Genomic DNA, 19,082 nt, shown 5'->3' on the forward strand with positions numbered 1-19,082 from the left:
CACTAAACTAGCAAAAAAGTATTAAAATTACACAGTCCTAAGTCACAGAGAAAACCTGTATATCCACTTCCACAAATAAATCGGTTCTGTCTTTCTACAGAGCAATAAAACCGTGACTCCTTGACACAGTATTTCTCCGTTGGGTGCAGACTTCAGGAACCCAAAAGAAAGAGGAGGAAAAAAACCTTAATTTATACAAAAATATTGAAAGATGACTATTTATGATAGGAAAAAGTAGCAATGGTCCCAAAAGAAGGAGCTAAGAACCTGCAGCATATAAACACAACAAAATACTATAACATTATTCAAAGTGACAAATTGATGAATAGTGTATAATGTGTATGCAAAATATGTATAAAATTCTGTATAATGTCCATAGAAAAATGTTAATGAAAAAAAAACAAACACATCTGTTGACCAGAGGAAAGGGAAGAACGGAAGGAAAGCCTGGACATTAGCCTGAAATGAAACTGGAATGCGATAACTGGTTTTGGATTTATTTACGTTCTTGGCTTTGGGGCCCACCACCTCACCTGCCATTACCGCCACGCTCCGTCTAGAGTGGCGTTTCTCACACTACTGTACTGAAGGACTAGGCTGTTGTATGTTTCTTTTTGTTTCTGTTCATTAAGAAAAGACACGTGGTCCCACTGCACATGGCTAGTTCCCAGCTCCAGCCAGATGTGAACTCACATGTGTAAGTCCCACAAAACCCCAATGGGTCTACATCCCAGTCAAACAAACCAATCCACTGCTCACGTACTTGGCTGTGGCTGCACAGTCATGTTGCTATGGACATTTCTAAACACTTACTCTCAATGTTTGTACTTACCTTCTGGCACCAGTCAGCCGGCTACACTTTGAGTAGCACTGGTCTAGAGCTAGGTGAACTGCCCAATTCTGAGTGCCTCACTGCCAGGAAAGCATCAATTCAAGGACCTTCAGGGACGCCTGGAGCCTTCGGAGCAGCCACATCAAAACTGGCTCCTCAGGTCAATGCCACACAACTGTAGATACTCCCCAGGTCCCACACCTGTCCCCCCATCCACCCTGCTAGCCTCTGCCCATGACCGATCCCACATCTCCCTGCTCATTCCGTGCTGACGGTCCTTAAGGGCAAACCCACTTGCATTTCACAGCCGAGAGCATCTTGCTAATTTGAAATCAGTAGCTGTGAGAAACCCAAGCTTCCTTCATTTGGGGCCACTACATTCAGAAGCCAAGCTACACAGTCACTCCTTGAGAGCAGGAAAATTGCGTCGCATTCATTACTGAATTCCAAACACCGTATCTGGTACAGAGCAGGGTTGAACAAACACTTAGGGGACAAATGGCAGTTGTGTGTAGTTATGTGTCTGTCGCTCAGGTACATAGTAAACTAAAGTCTCTCTCTTTCTCAACGTGGTCCTCAGTGCCCTTCTGATCTGGATTTAAAATACTTCCTAGCACAGGCTCCATTTCAAGTCTTCAGTAAAACTAAAGAATGGGGATCATCAGAAGAAAATGGATGGCCATGCATAGAAACACAGCCCGAGACACCAGCAAGAATACTAGCTTTTCCGGTTTGTTTGGCTAAAGTCACACTCTGAGCAGCTTGGACACTTGAACCCCACTGCCCCAGCTCACCTACCTTCTGTAACCAAGCCAGCCTGACGTGGCTTTTCAGGACAATGGCTGCCATATCCACACCCCATGCCACCCAGCCCAGGGTGGCCAAAGTGCTTCTCTGCATGTCCTTAGCCAGATAAGATTCTAATGATCGTTTTCACAATGCACTACACAGAAACTTGACCAAGATGCAAGACTGGATTTAGAAACCTGAAATCACAAGGAAGTCAAGAAAACCACTCAGGGCTTCTCGAAGGCTTTAGGATTCCCTTTGAAAACGTTTCCCACTCCACCAGGAAACCACAAGAGAGAAGAGCAGTATTAGAAGCCCAAGCATTGTTTAAACCCACTCTTCAATGCATTTCAATATAGATATGCTCTATCCATACTTTACACTGCAGTACCCTAAGTACTCTTCAGAAGTAACATCAAGGACAGAGTCACCTTTCTTTGTACTGCCTGCCATTTGAAAGAATATTAAAATAGTGGCAAATATAAAGATCAAGGTTACACCACGTTTGAGAGTAGCAGGTGAACAGTCATCCTAAATAAAAATACACCACACTGTCCATCAGTAGGTGTTCAGAGAACTCTGTTTACAAGGGTGTGTTCTTGGAGACCGGCGCCCCGCTGGAAGACAGGAAGGGAGAGTGAGCACGTGTAAGCAACGCACTCAGGAAACAGTCGCTGCGTAACGCTTGTTTTTAGAACTACAGGACAGTGTGGAAAACAAGCGGTCATTGCCACAAAGAGAAACATGATGTAGGTAGAAGGAGTCACAACAAATCCACGTCCAGGACAAATGACATGCTAACACCCCAGGAAGACGGTGACTCACACACTCGCGCAAAAGGGAGGCAAAAGGGACAAGAACGTGGTATTTTCTGGAACACCGATTATTAAGGAAAAAAGGAAAAGGAATGAACTAATTTAGCTGTTTGTAATAGTGAAAGGAAATAGCCTGAATGCTCAAGAACAGATTTGTTTAGCGATTTACAATATAATCATGAGATGTAACACTCTTCAGCCATTTAAAATTGACTTGTGATGACATTTTACTGATGGGTATTTTTGAGGGAAGAAAGCAGGTCACAAAAGAGTGTGTATGATGTCATCATATACGTGACATGTATACACTGCATGGCATGATATTATCTCAGCATGGAGAGATAATGTGGGACTTTTTTTCTTCATGCTGTCTTTTGACATTTTCTAATTTTTCTTCAGAAACATGGATTCATTTTTTTAATAATAAAACAATAAAATTTTTTTAACTGAGTGTCTTTAGAACCTAACATATGTACATGGAATAGAACAGGCAGTTGTTCAAATGTTCCCTTTTCTTTTTTTTTTTAATTTTGCTTTAAATTTTTTTTATTAGTTGCAGGCATACGGAACAACATAGTGATAAGACACTTACATAGTTCACAAAGTGATGACCCCAACAAGTCCACTACCCACCAGACACTGCGTAGTTCTTAGAACACTACTGACTATATTCCCCACGCTGCACTACATATCCCTGGGACTGGTTTTTTTTCTTTTTTTTAATTATAGCTGACATTCAGTATTATTTTATATTAGTTTCAGGTGTACAGTGTAGTGGTTAGGTATTTACATAATTTGTGAAGTGATCCCCCAATAAGTGTACTACCCATCTGACACCATACATAGCTTTCACAATATGATTGACTACTCCCCATATTGTACTTTACATCCTCGTGACTTTTTAGTAACTACCAGTTTGTACTTCTTAATCCCTTCGCCTTTCTCACCCAACCCCCTAACCCCCCTTCCCATCTAGTAACCACCAGTTTGTTCTCTGAAACTATGGATTTGTTTCTGTTTTGTTTGCCTGTTTATTCTGTTCTTTAGATTCCACATATAAGTGAGATCATGTGGTATTTGTCTTGCTCAGTCTGACTTATTTCACTTCGCATAATATCCTAAGGATGGACAATAGGTCCATCCATGTTGTTGCAGAATGTTCCCTTTTCTTAACCAAAGCTTTCCCTAGGCTTTCACATGCCAACCTCACAGTTTTAAGGGGCTGCATGTTCTCAGTATTCAAAGTAAAAGTGTAGTCTGAAATAACCAAGAGATATTTCAAAATGCATAGCTAAGGAAATTTGGGAACATACAAGTAAAAGAGAGGTGATAAGGAGTGTATTCTCAGGGAGGCAGCCTAGAATGTGATTACAACAGAAAAAAATGAAACACATCAAGGACACTGTACCCCAGTTGGATGCCGCCCAACTTTACAGAAGGGGGATGGTCTGTGTGGAGTCTGGAAAGAAGCTGTGAAAGAGAATGAGGCTGTGATGTCTTCTCCGGGGGCCAGAGAAGTGGGTGGGGGCACGGGGCAGGAGTTTATTCATCAGCGAGAGAGAAAGAGACAAGCAAGGTTGGTGCCCTGGTGACATTTACATCCTAATAAGAAGAGACAGAAAATAAACAAGCAAGAGGTATAAGAGATCATTTCCAGCAGTCATAAGAGTGATGGAGAAGCCTGAGGGAGGGTGGAGAGGCAAGAGGGTTGGGGTCATTATATAGCTGGGGATGGGGAGCTGGCAGGGGTGGGGGTGGGGGAGATCTCAAGGATGAGGGGCCAGGCAAGCAAAGTGGGAAGAGCACCCTAGCTAGATGAAGAGCCATGTGCAAAACCACAACTGCAGGAAAAGCATGGCTACGTTCTCAAAAACCAGAGAGCAAGTGAGAGTGCTAGAGTCCAACGAGGGGGAGGAGATAGCAGGATAGGAGAGGAAGCCCGCAGAGGCCAGCGGAGTTGGCCTCACAACGTGAGAAGAGCTGGAGTTCACACTAAATGGGATGCAAACCCACTGGAGGCCTTTAAAGTGAGAAGTGCCATAACTTGATCTACATTTTTAAAAGATCACTCGGGGAGAATTATGGGGAGGGGCTCAAGACAATGTATAGTTACGAGGCTATTATACATAGTCTAGACCTGCACTGTCCAATACAGTAGCCACTTGGCCACATGTGAATATTTAAATCTAAATTAATTTAAATTAGGTTAACTTAAAAGTTCAGTTTCTCAGTCGCACTGGCCACAAGTCAAGTGCTCAGGAGTCACATGTGGCTAGGGGGTTACCATATTGGACAGTGCAGAAACAGAACATTTCCAGCATCCCAGAAAGTTCTTGTAGACAGCCCTTGTCTAAACAAGGCAAGAGGGTGGCCAAGCCTGGGGTAGGTGGCAGGAGAAAGGGGGCAGGGGGCTCGTAGCAGACAGTGGGAAACAGGCAGACTCAGGATACTAATTTTAGGATCGAGCTCAAAAGTACAGAAGATGGATTAGAGGTAGGGGTGTGTGGAAGAATCAAGGACAATCCCTAGCTGTTTTGACTCATTACTTTATAGACCACCCACCTCTCTCTGCTCAACTCGGGCTTTCATCAAGCAGCCATCTGCCTATTAATTCACCCTGTCGGGTACTTCCATATCTGAATAATAGATATGAATATTCCAACGGCCGGAGCCCAGATCCCCAGTACATTCTGGCTTCTAGAGCAACACAAACAGACAACGGTTTCAAAACACAAAACATTAAGTGCATGCAGATGGCAAGCAAATGTGCAATAAGGAAGTAAAACGAGGCTCCAGGTCAAGCGCAGCAAGCACGCAACCCACAGAAAGGGGGACTATGGAGAAAAGCACTGTCCAAAAGTAGGCTGGAGAGCAAGGAAAGACACACACAGAGTGACAAGATACAATATGTGCAGAATCCAAAACCTTGGCTTCAACAGTAAATCCACTGAAATAAATTCGTCTGCATGAGCTAAGTAGAAAAAAACAAATGCATCTAATCCCAAGCATTCTGCAGAACACTGATAAATCATGCTGGGGCCGTGAAGTGTTAAGAAAAAAATAGAAACGTTAATGGAGTAATTGTTCTTCCAGCTTGCTCCAAGTTGGAGGTTTTGCCCTCTGCAGAGAACTCCGATGTCTTAGTGCTGCACAGACTAAAGGCAGAGTCCAAACGGCTAGGTTTTGACATGCTGTAAATCTACTATCGCACTAAGGCGTCATGTATTAACTTTTTTTCCTACGTATAAAACAAAATCCTTGCTGTGGGTATTTGGAGCACTGAGGACACTGTCACCCAAACAGCTGGGGAAGGGTTCGGGCAGGGCACGAAGAGCAGTAGGCTACGGTGATGCTCACAGGACAAATGGGCAAAATAAAACTCGTCCAAGGATGAAGATACAAAGGCGAGCATCTGCAGCTGTGCTAAACTGAAGCCATAACCCGTCGAAGTTATTCCCGGCTAAATCTAAAAGGGCAAAATGTGAAACCACCTCGTCAACGGTAAAAACCTTTTATAGTAATTTCTTCTTAGTTTCTAAAAGTGGTGGTTTCCTTCAGGGTGCATTTCCCCTGACAAACTACATTCAACATAAGCATTAGGTTTCCCAGTTAAGCCATAAAAGCCCATCAGTAGGAGCTGAACTCGAGGATGAATAATAGTCCTGAACAGAGTGTCCCCCCCCACCCCCCTGCCAAAGAGGCCAGCACACACTCATGCCAAGGGCTTTCACTGCAGGGCAGAGAAAGCCTCCTGCAGAATTACCAGGCACAGCATGGCGTTCTGTGGCAAAGCCAAGACTGTATAAATCCCATTTCGCCTTCTTCTCAAAGGGATCCCTCCCACTAAATCCCACTACAGAGATGGAGAGCAATAAGTAACGTTTTATGGGCAATCACGATTACAACACCCCTGCAAGGTAGGTACTATAGAGAGGAAATGCAAGGCCCAGAGAAATTCAGTGGCATTAAGGCATTTGCTGAAGTCACATTGCTACTAAGTAGTAAAGGGTGGGGGAATCTGAACCCGGGCCAGTCTGGCCCCCCACACACTGCCTGGTACATATAAGAAGCAGATGTTGTTTTGGTGACAGGAGCTAGGTGGGCGGTTGTCGGCAAGCACACACCATCATGGGCGCTTGGGGAAAAGAGCAGTGTCTTCTCTTTTTTTTTCCAAGGCTGTTTTGTTCCAGGAACGCAGAAGGGACAAGCAAAGGCGAGGTATCCCACTCAAGTAAGTAGCATGTGCCAGGCTTTCCTGCAGGGGAGGAGAGGGGATGCAGCAGACCCCACCAGCTCCACTCCCCAAACTCAAAGGGACAGCTGGAGTCCCTGGGAGGTGGCAGCTCCAGGCTGACAGCTTCCTGACAAAAAACGGTGACAAGGCCCAAGGTGCGGGGCTGAGACGCCGGTGAAGCAGCTGCAGGGTTTGGCAGCCCCACAGCTCACCCACCCTCATCCACTTGTGCCCAGCCACTGGATCTGTCCATGGTCCTGCTCTGCTGGTGGGGACCTGGAGAGAGAGCCCACACCAACGGAGGCTCTTTCCAAAGCCTCAGACTGGAGATTCAATGGCAGCACCTGCCCAAAGGACATGTCCAAAGGGGCAATTCAGCGGTTATTCTGAAAGGCTACAATATGGGAATTACTTTTCACCCCGCCCCACTCCTCACCTCCAGGCCGACCTGTTCTCGTCCTCCTGGCCAATTAACCCACTAATCCTGCTAGACCGCCAAACCTATTTCTAAGAACTTCTGGGAACAGAGACATCTATGTACAGGTCACAACTTTACAGCCACACCCAAAAACTTAACCACGACAAAAAAGCAACACTTGGTTTGATCAGGAGAAAGTTTTCATAATTGCAACTTAGAAGAACCATCAGCCTCTTGGCCAATCGCTCATGTAGTTAACACGGGGCAAATTTACCCTAGAGTGATTTTATTTCATAAAACAGTAAAGTCTACATGTATTCTATCTACCACTACTTGTGCAACATAATTATCTGTTCAAATTTCTTACTCCTAGAAAAAACACTGCCCCAGGCTCCTGTTCGAGTTTCTCAGGAACTTGAGCCAATCAGTGGGAGAGCAAGAGGCATATGCCAGTCACTGCTCACTCCACAGCTTAGGGGAAAGGATCCCAGGAGCAAAGTGGTGGGGCCCTGGGGCCCTTCAAAAGGAAGAGCTACTCAAAAATCCAGGGCCTCTAAACTAGGGACTGTGAGATTCTGCAGGCCGAACCCTGGCCTCCGAGTTCCATTCCAGTCCCAGTTTTCCCAGTGGACATACAGTACTTGCCCACTTGTACTGACCATGTCATCTTCCTCATTTTTGTCCTTGATTCACTCCAACTCCCAAGCAACAAGCTGTGATGTCATCCTTAACTCCTCCCACGCCTTCACCCACTGCATATTCTGTCACCAAGTTGGGCCACATCTTTTATCAAAATCTCTGTTGCATTTATTCCCACCACTTGCTATTTCTATCCTGTGTGAAAGCACCCTAATGAAAGCACCCCTCCCCCAATATTACAAGAGATTCCTAGGTGAATTCCTATTCAAATCTCCCCACCTCCTAACCTATTGTTCCTCATTCCACTTCCAGAGAAGCCACACTGAATACCCACTGTCCTCACCCTGTTCCCTTGCTCCTATCTGACCAGCCAATCTGGTGTCACCTGATCAAGACCAACCTCCTTTGTGTCCCACTTGTTTTCCAGCCTCCCCAGTAATCCTCTCTTCCATAAGAGAGTTAGCTCCCTCACATTCATACACACACCAAGCTGGTCCCACCTCCACGCCTCTGTCCCCTCCTCCTCCAAATTGCCTCCTTTTCAGATCCTAATCAGTGGTCCAGGCCAGTAACTCTTTTAGATTTCATGGATTATTCCCATGCCTGAAATCTCCATTCACACATTATCAGAGCTACACTGTTCAAAACAGAAATATCCTCTAAGTGCTTCAGGGTCTAACCTCAAGACCCATCAGGCCTATGTCCTATCTCTGTCACATACCAGTCTTAGAACAAGTCCTTAAACAAGCTACCTAACCTCTCTGACTCTCAGTTTCTTCTGTAAAATAGGGCAACGACACTAACTATGATTTACAAGCCAATTACTATTGTAATTACATAAGATAATGTATATAACAGTACCTAGTACAGTGTTTGACTCATAATAGATACTCAAAATTGGCACTCACACTGCACTAGGATAGAAAGACCCATGCCATAGTCTTCCTTCCCGTGCTCCTGTTTCTCTCCAAATACTCACACCCTCCCCTGCCCAATACAGCACCTAGCACAATGCTGGGTGGATAGTAGGCTCTAAACAAGTATGAATACTTGCTAATTAATACAAAACAAAATGTTTTATTTTCAATAGTATCACATAACACATACTCTGCACCTCAAGCAACATCTCTAATCTGGAGGTATGCTCAGATTCATTAAATTCTTATCATGGCTGCATCGTTCTGCTGTTCTAGTCCCAAAAACAGGAGCTCTCGTTCACATCTCCCCTGTACACGGGAACACGGGGAGTCCTGGGCTGATCGATGGCCCATAATACCGTGAGCAGCAGCACAGAGACCTGGTTCCACCCACAGAGACCAGCCCTCTTGTCATCACCCTGAGGGGGCGCCCTGTGTGGCCACATCTACCAAGCCTCCCTGAGGCCCCTAGAGCCACAACACATTAAATACTCACCAAGAACCCAAAACACCTTTCCCTGGCTTTTCAAGGGTCAAGTTTACGACTTGTCAGATAATATAATAAAAATACAAACATGATATTGGCTAGTTTAATAACATTTTTATGCCAAAAATATAGGGTCGTACTTTCTCTTTTAAATAGAAAAACAGAAAAGATGCAGCTTTCTAGTACAGGCTCACAAACAACAGAGTTTTTAGTCCTTTACTCTTCCCCCCTATACTTCTGTAAGACCTCAGCTATTCTGTGGTTTTAACATTCAGTTTGCCAACCATCACAGAGTCGGACAAAGTGCTTTGGCAGCACAGGAAAATAGGCGTCTGACTCAGCTGGGGATGGGGGGAGCAGCTCACATAGGACACCTGGGCTGATGGTTAAGGACCAGGCGGGGTTTTCGCAGGGCGGTGAGGGCTTGGGAGAAGGCACCCCAGGCTGAGGGACGAGCATGGGCCAACACATGGATGGGTGAGATCATATGAAGCATCATCAGAAGAACACAAAGTCCTTTAGGCCGAAAGGAATGCAACCAGAGGGCAGGTGCTAAGTGGCAACACTGGCAAGGAAAGCTGGATCACCATGTGCTATGTTAGGAGAGTCTGATGGGGCTGTTGAAAAACAACTGAGGATACAATGCGCCAGACTGGGAGGGAGGCGAGGTGGTCAGCGAAGAGGCTGCTACAAGAGCCCGGGCAGGAGATGATGTGGGCCTGAACCCTGGCAGGGGGCAGGAGAGAGGAGGCGATGCCAGGACCTGGGGGCCCGGCCTCTAATAGGATGTGATGTAAATGAGAGGGAGATACACCCCTGTTCATAGCAGCATTACTCACAATAGGGAAAAGGTGGAAGCAACTCAAGTGTCTATCGACAGATAAACGGATAAACAAAAGTGGTCTCTACTTTCCATGAAATATCATTCAGCTTTCAAAGGGAAGGACATTCTGACACCTGCTATAACATGAGAACCTTAAAACATTATGTTAAGTGAAATAAACCAGCCACGAAAGCACAAATACTGTTATGATCTCACTTATATATAAGGAACCTAGAGCAGTCCAAATTCACAGATACAGAAAATAGAACTGTGGTTGCCAGGGGCTGGGGAGAAGGGGGACTGCAGAGTTACTGTTGGACCGGGAAAGAGTTTCAGTTTTGCAAGATGAAAAAAGTCCCAAAGACGGATAGCCGTGATGGTTGCACAACAATGTGAATGTACTGAATACCACTAAACTGTATACTTAAAAATGATTAAGAAGGTGAATTTTAGGTTATGTGTATTTTACACAATTTTTTTGAAAAGAGAGAGAGAGAGGGAGAGGGAGGTAGGGTGGATGACATCACATCACCCAGCCTAGGGCACTAAATGATGGCGGTACCTTTAGCTGAGGTCCAGTCCACGGGAAGAAGAACGCAGGGGAGTAAACACAGGATTCAGAGTTGCCCAGATGTCCAGGTTCAATATGAGCTGAGAACACAACCTTTCCTAAAACGGCTCCCAGACAGGATCAGCACCATCTCTTATGTTCCAAAACTCTAAAAATGACACAACTTCAAAGGTAATGAACTGCTGCCAAAAAGAGACAGCAAGTGACTTTCTGATTATTCATTCGGAAAAGTAGGATTCTAGGGTACCTCGTGTAAACTACACACATACATCAATTTTACTCCTTTCTGAAACCCAAATAAAAGACCAATAAAAGGATTTTTTAGAAACATAAACCACGCAACAAAATCTGGAACTTGGACTGCAGATGGATAAGCACTAAAAACACTAAAACATACTGACACAGCTGAATCCTAGGGCGGCAGCAGGGAAAGCCAAGATAAAATCTGATTTACACCCCAGAATTCCCGAAAGACTCCAGCTGAGGATCAAATATGGACTTAAATAAGGAGGAAGGGTTAGAAACCTGTCTAGGTAGTAATCAGAGCCCCAGAGCCCTCCTCCACTCTAAGTGGTCCCTCCCACACCAGCAAACTATGGGAGATTTATTCTCTAAAGAAGTTAAGGCAAAGGACTCAGGCCTATGGGACAACAAGCTCAGTTTACAATAGGAGTCCCATCCTAAATACACAGGAACTTAGAAATGCGTGTGTAATGTACGTCTATCAATCCAAATTTAGTCAGAAAATACAAATTATTCTAGGTCTTTCAGGAAGAAAGGGATTTAATACAGGGACTTAGAGTTCTTACAAAATCATGGGAAGAGCTTTAGTAATAGCTACTACGGTCAGAGAAACCACCACTCGTGTTCAGGAAATCAGGATGCACAAGCATCACAAGGAACTGCACAGATGACCCCAGCTCCCCCAGGACGGAGGCAGCTTACTAGGAAAACCTACATCTGCCATGTGCCATAGCTGCAGTAGCACCAGTGGCTTCTCCTTCTCTTTTACCTTCTGAATCTCTCACTGGCAGAATCAAAATCCAAATCCTGCTGTGAAACTACTCTGAGCAGTGCAGTGCCCAGGTTCCCAACCCCTGCGACATGGGGAAAGGCTTAGCAAAACAGGAATAAGGTTGAGAACCATTAGACAATATGCAGCCGGTATCCAATATCCAGATGCTGAGATCACCCTTGTCCTCTTCTCCCACTCTGCTCCCTGAGCACTGGCAGGTAGGCCTTCACTTTCCAGGCAAGAGGTGATAAGTCCCCTAACCAGTGGCCAGAGGAAAAAACTCAGGATGCCTAAATTTAAGGTTTGCCAAAGAAACAGCCAGATATCACTACAGTGAAGCTCACAATCAACAGAATGAAGAATGCTCACTTCTAAACATCTAACAATTCCCAGTCAAAGTAGCTGCCATTTTTTCAAAAGGAGTCAAATTCTCTACATTTTAATTTGCTTCAACAAGAATGGACGAGACACATGGCATTTATGGTTGAGTTATGATTAACAACCAATTATTCAATCACCACCAATGTGTAAATGTGAACCCTTAAAAGCCACAATGCAGGTGGGGTAGGTCACCAGAGTAACCGATTGTACTTTTCTTGTCTTAACTGCGGTTTTCAAAGTATGGCCTGGGACCCTGTGATGCCCCCAAGACCCTTCAAGTGATCTTCGAGGTCAAACCATTTTCATAACACAACCTTATCTGCCTGTTTCACTCCCGTTTTCTCATAAGCAAACAGTGGCATTTTTCAAAGTCTACATGATATCTGATGACATCATCCCTCTAATAGCTAATGGAATAGAAATTGTTTTAAATTTTTGTCTTAATTTCTAATATGGTAACTATCGATAGATAGAAACCACATAAAAGTTCTTTGAGGTCCTCAAAAATACTTGAGTATAAAGGGGCCAAAGAGCTTAAGAATCATTCTTATAAAAAACTTTTCAGGGCCGGCCGAGTGGCACGATGGTTAAGAACTGGCTTGGGACGCCAGAGGGCCCCGGTTCAGATCCCACATATGAGGGCCAGTGACACTGCTCTCCACAGCTAAGCTGCTGAACAACAGCTCAACCTGGAGCTGGGCTGCCGTGAGTCACCGGCGACGGCGTAGGCTGCAGCCCCTGTGGCAGTGGGTTGCCATGGGCTACCGTATGTAGCCAGCAGCCAGCATGAGCGGCCAGCAGCCAGCATGAGCGGCCAGCAGCCGCCGTGAGTGGCCGTCCAGAAGCCGGCGACTGATCTGCCTCACCCGGGAAGAGCGCAATGATGGTGCCAACTTGGGCCAGTGAAGCAACGTCCTCCACAACTAGACTGAAGAACAAAAGGACAGCAACTTGTCTGTTCCCCTTCCCCCAATTCCCCAATAAAAATTTTAAAAATCTTTAAAAAAGAAACACAAAAAAACTTTTCAGTTAGCTGCGTTTGGAAGGAAACTCTTGAGATTTGAAACTAATTAGACTTAGCTGAGGTTTACATCTTCAAAGAGAAATAAAATCTGTATGTTCCTCAATTTGGCTTTACTATCTTATGTCTGTTTATCCATTGGGATGAGGTTTTTCCACACAGATCCTAAATTATTTTTTCCCCTACAAGTAAGCCCATGATGGCAGGTCTCATTGCATGGAAGGTAGCAGGCATAGCACAGTAATAAAAAGCACAGATTCTACAGGGACTCAGTCAGGTGCTTGCTCACCAATGATCAGAGCCACTTTATTCACAACAGCCAAAAGATAGAAACAACCCAAACGTCCATCAACAGAGGAATGCATAAACAAAGTGTGATATATACATACAATGTAATATTATTCAGCTTTAAAAAGGAAGGAAATTCTGACACATGCTACAACATGGATGAACCTTGAAGATAAGCTAAGTGCAATAAGCCAGATACAAAAGGACAAACACTGTGCGATCCCACTTATATGAGGGGCCTAGAGTAGAGACAGAAAATAGAAGTGGTTACCAGGTGTGGTCGAAAGGGTTTGTTATAAATGACAACTTCATGGCTCTTATCATTTAGGAAATTCCAAGAATTTAAGGAACTCTGTGCCAGGAACAGGGACAAAGACCAAATATACATGCCTTATTAGAAATCACAAAATCACAGAAGGATTTACTGAGCCCCTAATATGAACTTTTCCTACAAGTAGATGACCTCAAAGCCTCTCTCAATGGATATCTAAACCAGCCACTCCCGTGAGGCTCCTGTCCACCGGGGCTTTGCAAAGACTCGCAGGAAGGTGGAAACCAACGACATCTCAACATCACCAAGAGATCTCAGAGCTTTGGAGAAAGGGGAAAAGCACCTTTTTACAAAACAGTGCTGACGCTGAAAGGGAATAAGAGGTGCGGGGACACGTGCTGCTCTCACATCCTCTCAACCACCTTTCTGGTGTGTGCAGCTGCTTCCCACAGCAGGTGTGGCCTGATGGCCTAGCCTCACTGCACAGGGTCTCTCCCTTCCCCGGTGCTGCTGGTGGCAGGGAGCCTGCTGGGAGCCTGCTCCGCCTCTCCGGCACAAACACAAACCTGGAAAAGTAAGGGGGTTTCACCCCTGGAGCACCCTTGACCAAGGGGCCATGGGAGCCAGCCCCCCTCTTCCACGTCCCAGATGGAGAAGCATCCGGCTGTTCCCCACAATCCCTGGCCAGGCTGAGCACCAGTGGCCACCGTGGCTCAATAACTCACTCTCAGGCTGGCTTTCCTTCCTTCCCTTTGTCAGACTTCGCTTGCACATTCTTCCACTTCTGTTTCCTGGGATACCTTTCCAAAATAAACTGCCTGTGCCGAAGCCCTGGTCTCGGCCTCCCAGCAGACCCCAGCTAAGACCAGGCACAGATAAGCTCTCCACGCCCATACAGGTGGGGAGAACCATGTTAGCACAAGAGTAGCCCAGCGCCTCCTGTGCCTAACACTTGGTGCAAGGCTTCACACCTAGTCCATGTTTTAAAACGGGTAAAAGAAAATGAAACGATGGCAAACCAGGGAAGACAGATCACAGCTAACCGCTGTGTTGTATGACACAGACTCTAAGTAACAGCGGAGGCTTCAGAGGAAAGGATGAAGCCTGAAGCAGAAAGGGAAAGGTGGGGAAGAGCCCTGAAAAATGATCAAGAGAGGAAGGTGGTCCTAGGAAAGGAAATGAGTTTTACTGTTGAAGACCCAGAGGCTGGCCTCCCTAGAGCCGGCAACCTGGAAACTGAGGAGAGGTGGGACCAAGTACATTCCAGTGAAGGAGCGGCTCAACAACCAAGAAGATGGGAGTGCATTTTAGATGGTGGGGCGGGAAGGCTGAATGTTAGCAGAAGTGTGAAGCAATGTACTCACTTAACTACATCAACTTTCTGCATAACCCCTGACAACCATACGCTCAGGCTTGCAACCATAACTGACTCTCTCTATCACTTTCTTTTCTTCCTATAGTAACTGGCCAGACGAACTTTACATATTAATTTATTTAACCCATAAAACAACCCCATGAGGTAGGTTCTATTATTGTCCCCATTTTACAGATGGAGGAAGTGGATGACAGAGAAGTTACATAGCTGGGTGACAGAGCTGGGGTTCAAACCCTGCCAGGCTGTCTCTGTTTCACATTTGTCCCCCGCAATCACTGAAGTCACCACATTCTATAGGATAATCCTACATGATTCCTTTCCCAGTGATTCCCATATGTTGTGTCCTTACCATTTTCAGGACCTGTAACCAAACGTAATTCATTCCACTTCCTAGGCATTCCCTGAGTTCCTGGTATATATACCAGATGCTGAGTTGGCTGCTGGGGACACAAAGATGCAGAATCCCCACTCTCTAGGAAGGTCACATTACAAATCTTGTAAGATGAACCAAGTCATGGAGAGGTGAACCTACAGGTCAAGGGGGCAAGGTGGGTCTGGGATGAAGCCAAATTGGTAGATGCAAAAAATAAATTCTGACTCATCCCAGAACTGTTGCTGAGCACCTGCTATGTGCTAAACCCTAGAAGGTGAGAAGGAAGAAAGGGGACACTGAAATGAGTGATCATACCATCCTACTCAATACTCACACCACAAAGGTGAAGAATAGCAAAGGTGTTCACACCGTGCCTTAGACATGGTAGGTATAAAATAAAACTTTTTGAAGTCAGTCTTCCTCTAACATCACTTTCAGTCACATTACTTCCAGTAGCTTTCCATACCTGACTACATCTAAAATCAAGACACTGTTCTAGGTATTCAAGGACCCCATCTTCTACTCTCTACTTGGTTGTTGTTGTTGTTGTTGTTTTTTGGTTTTTTTACGTTACAGCATCAAAGGGGGGATTGAGACAGGAAAATTATAGGCAGACAGGAAAATAGCCATGGTAGAGGGAATCAGGGTGGAATCTACTTGGTTCTGACCTCACTTCTTATTAAATCAACCTTTTTCTTCCAAATACATTACGAGCAATTAAGAAGATAATATTCCCACTTTATGTGTTTACACATGTGATTTGCCTTGCCTAGAATATTGGTCTCCTTTATTCCTATCCATCTTTATCTATGACCTTTTTTCCAATGCAAGGATGACTAGTTTTTTTTTCACTCAAATGGTGTTCATCTTTTCTCTATCACTGTCCTAGAACACTTGTGGATTAGACTCTCTGGTATGCTCAGTGCCGATGGATTTTACTCTGCGTGATTCTTACAGGCATGCCTGTATAAGTTGGCAGGTAGTAGGTGCTAAAGAACCCTCGTTGGATTCATGATGAAGTGTTAAGTACTATAGGGAAAGATCTCGCATTACCATGTACTGGGCTTTAATATAACTTGTTATCAAACCTCTTTCTCTTCCTCCCCTGAAACAGATAATGAAATACACTGATTCATCAGCCCTGTAAATAAGCCCAGTCTTCCCCAAGGAACTACTGCGCCATGAATGAAATCATCATTCTACACTGGACAAGATGCTTCTAGAATAGTGTGCAGCACACAGCAAGCTCCCAATAACTATTTGTGGAAGTGAATTAAAATCATCTTTTTCCACACCTGCTATACATTATATAATGCAGTAAAGATTTTCAATAACCAAGTTTGTACAAAAATTTGAAGATCAACCTAGATCAAACACAAAAAGTAGTTTTACCCACTTGACATGTGGTGCTCTCCTGCAAGACCTAGGCCACTTTCTTCTTCCTGGAGTTCATAATCTGTCAGTTTTTTATGTTAGGGTCATCCTCCCTCTCTACTCACAGGAGCTATTAGAGGGAACCTGCCCAACATTGAGCTCAGAATCTGAAAATGGCATTTCAAATAATTTGTGGATAACAAAATTTAATGCACTGCTGACAGTCACTTGAAATAGTATATCACAACATGCTAAGTATTTAATACAACCATTTCATTCCACTCTATATAGGCCTTTTTGAAAGAAAAAATAAGTGATGAACAAATAAGTGAGATTTGTATCCCCCAAATGATCTTGAATTAGCATAAAAGAAAAGCTAAATGTCACAGGGAGGGTACTACTAATTCTGGTGCTCCAATGTATACCAAACAAAAATGCTTTGAAATCAGCCAAATTAACCCCAAGGTAATAAAGGATGCTTTGGAAAATTTGACACTCATTGGGTTTGGTTTTTTCCCTCCAACAATACTCTACATAATATGAAGAAAATGTATTATATTGGAAACCTGCCTCAGTCCCTCCAATCCATGCTTCTCCCGGTTGCACTGAGATCTGCCGGGTGACATATGAGATCTAAAGTGGGTGGATAAAAATAACCTGGTCCTCAGAAAGACATGATAAATGCCAGACAGCTGAGTCACTTTGAAGCCCATTTTGACTCTTGAAAGGGACATTCACCCTCCTTTTCCTTCTCACACATACACATACAACCTGGTGAAAACCACCACCAATCGCCCTGGGTGGAAGGCAGTGATGGGTCTTAACTTCCCTCTCCAGTTTATGAGGTCACGACTCGAGATTGAACCTTTAATAATTTATACTAGTGCATTTCAGTCCAAGTGACTCATTCAAATGGGAAAGGGGAGAGGCTTAAGAAAACCATAATAGCCCAGGAGACCCCCTATTTCTGCCGCCCGAATAGAGGTGCCAGAAGGCTTCTTCTGACATTCTGACAGAAGGGAGTAGGGAGAAGTGGAAAGTGGAGGAAGCAAAGCTCAGGGAGGACATCAGAACTGTCCAGGAGTGGGAATCCCTGGGCAAAGCCAACGGTCCCAGAAAGGGAAGGGCTGTAGGTGTCCTGGGGAGGATCGATCCCGTCCACCTAACCAACCCGCCCTCCGCTCTCGCCCCAGGGAGGACAAAACCCGTCTGCAACGTGGAGTTCTGAGCAGGGAACTCCGATTCGATCTTTCAAACGGCGGCGGGGCTGCGCGCAGGCGGACGGGACCGGGGCCCTATCAGCCCAGGAAGGCTGGCGGAGCAAGCCCCCTCGCAACCCAGCCTTCGGCTGCAGCGCAGTCGGGGGAGGCAGCGCCCAGCACGCAGCAGGCATCCGCTAAGTGTCTGCCGAGCTGCAGTGCCGCTGAGCCAACTCCGCCGCGGGGAGGAGGAGGTCCCCAGCTGCCGCTGCGCATCTTCTCCCCCCGCTTCCCGTGCCGCTGAGTTCGGCGGCTCCCGGCCGCCACAGGCCGCCCGCACCGCGATCCTCCCGGGAGGCGCGGGGCGCGCCGCCGAGCCTCACTCACCGGCGAGTCGTAGGAGAAGGCGCACTCGTTCTTGTAGACCCTGTCCCCGGACCTGGGGACGCGGATCGTGGGCATGTGGGGCACCAACAGCTCGCCGATGTCGCCTGCAGCCATCTTCCTGCTGCCGCTGCCTCCCGGCACGCCGAACAGGGCGCCCCGGCGCTGCATGGCCGCGGCGCGCCCCCGAGCCGAGCCGAGCCGAGCCGGAGCGCTGGGTCTGCCCGCGGCGGCAGCGGGCTGCACGGGCGACCGGAGCCGAGCGGGAGCGGGCGGGGAGAGCGGGCCACGGAGCGGGAGCGGGCACCCGGGTCGGGGGCCGGCTGGCGGGGGCGGGGGGGGGCTGCTATTTTTAATCCAATGGCGAATCACCGGCCCAGCTGCAGCGTCAGGCGGGGCGCGGAGGAGCGCCAGCCGCAGCGCGCCGGGGAGGGGGCGCTGGAGAGGGACCCGGCGCCTGGCCGGGCTCCGCGGTGGGGGCCCGGGGCGAGCCCCGGGGGCGTCGGCTCGGGATCCCGGAGCGGGCGGGAGGAGAGGGGGGGTGTTCCTCGCCCACGCCGGCGGGCTGCGGCGGAGCTCCAGCACCGGGTTTTCTATCCCAAATCGTTAGGCTGCGAGAAGGGGCAACTCCGAGGCAGCCAACACAAAGGGCAGGATTTGAGATTTTTAAAACCGCTTGCTTTTAAAACAGCCGAGGGGACTTCCCCTGATTGGGTGGGGGTAGGGACTCTATGTGCAAATCCGGACCCTAACATCGGGCCCAAATCTAAATTTGCGCTTTGCACTTGGGTGTTAACCTCACTAAGCCTTGTTCCTCACATAACATCTAAAGCTCATCAAAACAGAATAGGATCCACTGAAGAAAGGCTATATCTT

General features: G+C 46.4%; 1 protein-coding gene across 2 annotated transcripts in view; it reads right to left on the reverse strand.

The window, feature by feature from the left end:
- USP13 (ubiquitin specific peptidase 13) overlaps nucleotides 1-18,497 on the reverse strand; it is a 107,686-nt gene extending 89,189 nt beyond the window's left edge. The window contains exon 1 of one of the 2 annotated variants that reach the window (XM_019626087.1): nucleotides 18,210-18,497. In XM_019626087.1, coding sequence (XP_019481632.1) covers nucleotides 18,210-18,377 — 168 coding nt within the window. In that variant the 5' untranslated portion in view covers nucleotides 18,378-18,497. Of the gene's footprint in view, nucleotides 1-832; nucleotides 851-18,209 lie in introns of those variants that run through there. The other variant, XM_019626088.1, reaches the window with a different exon arrangement.
- Between the last annotated feature and the right edge of the window lie 585 nt (nucleotides 18,498-19,082).

Source organism: Hipposideros armiger, unplaced genomic scaffold (genome assembly GCF_001890085.2).
Source record: "Hipposideros armiger isolate ML-2016 unplaced genomic scaffold, ASM189008v1 scaffold_656, whole genome shotgun sequence".
Lineage (NCBI taxonomy): Eukaryota > Metazoa > Chordata > Mammalia > Chiroptera > Hipposideridae > Hipposideros > Hipposideros armiger.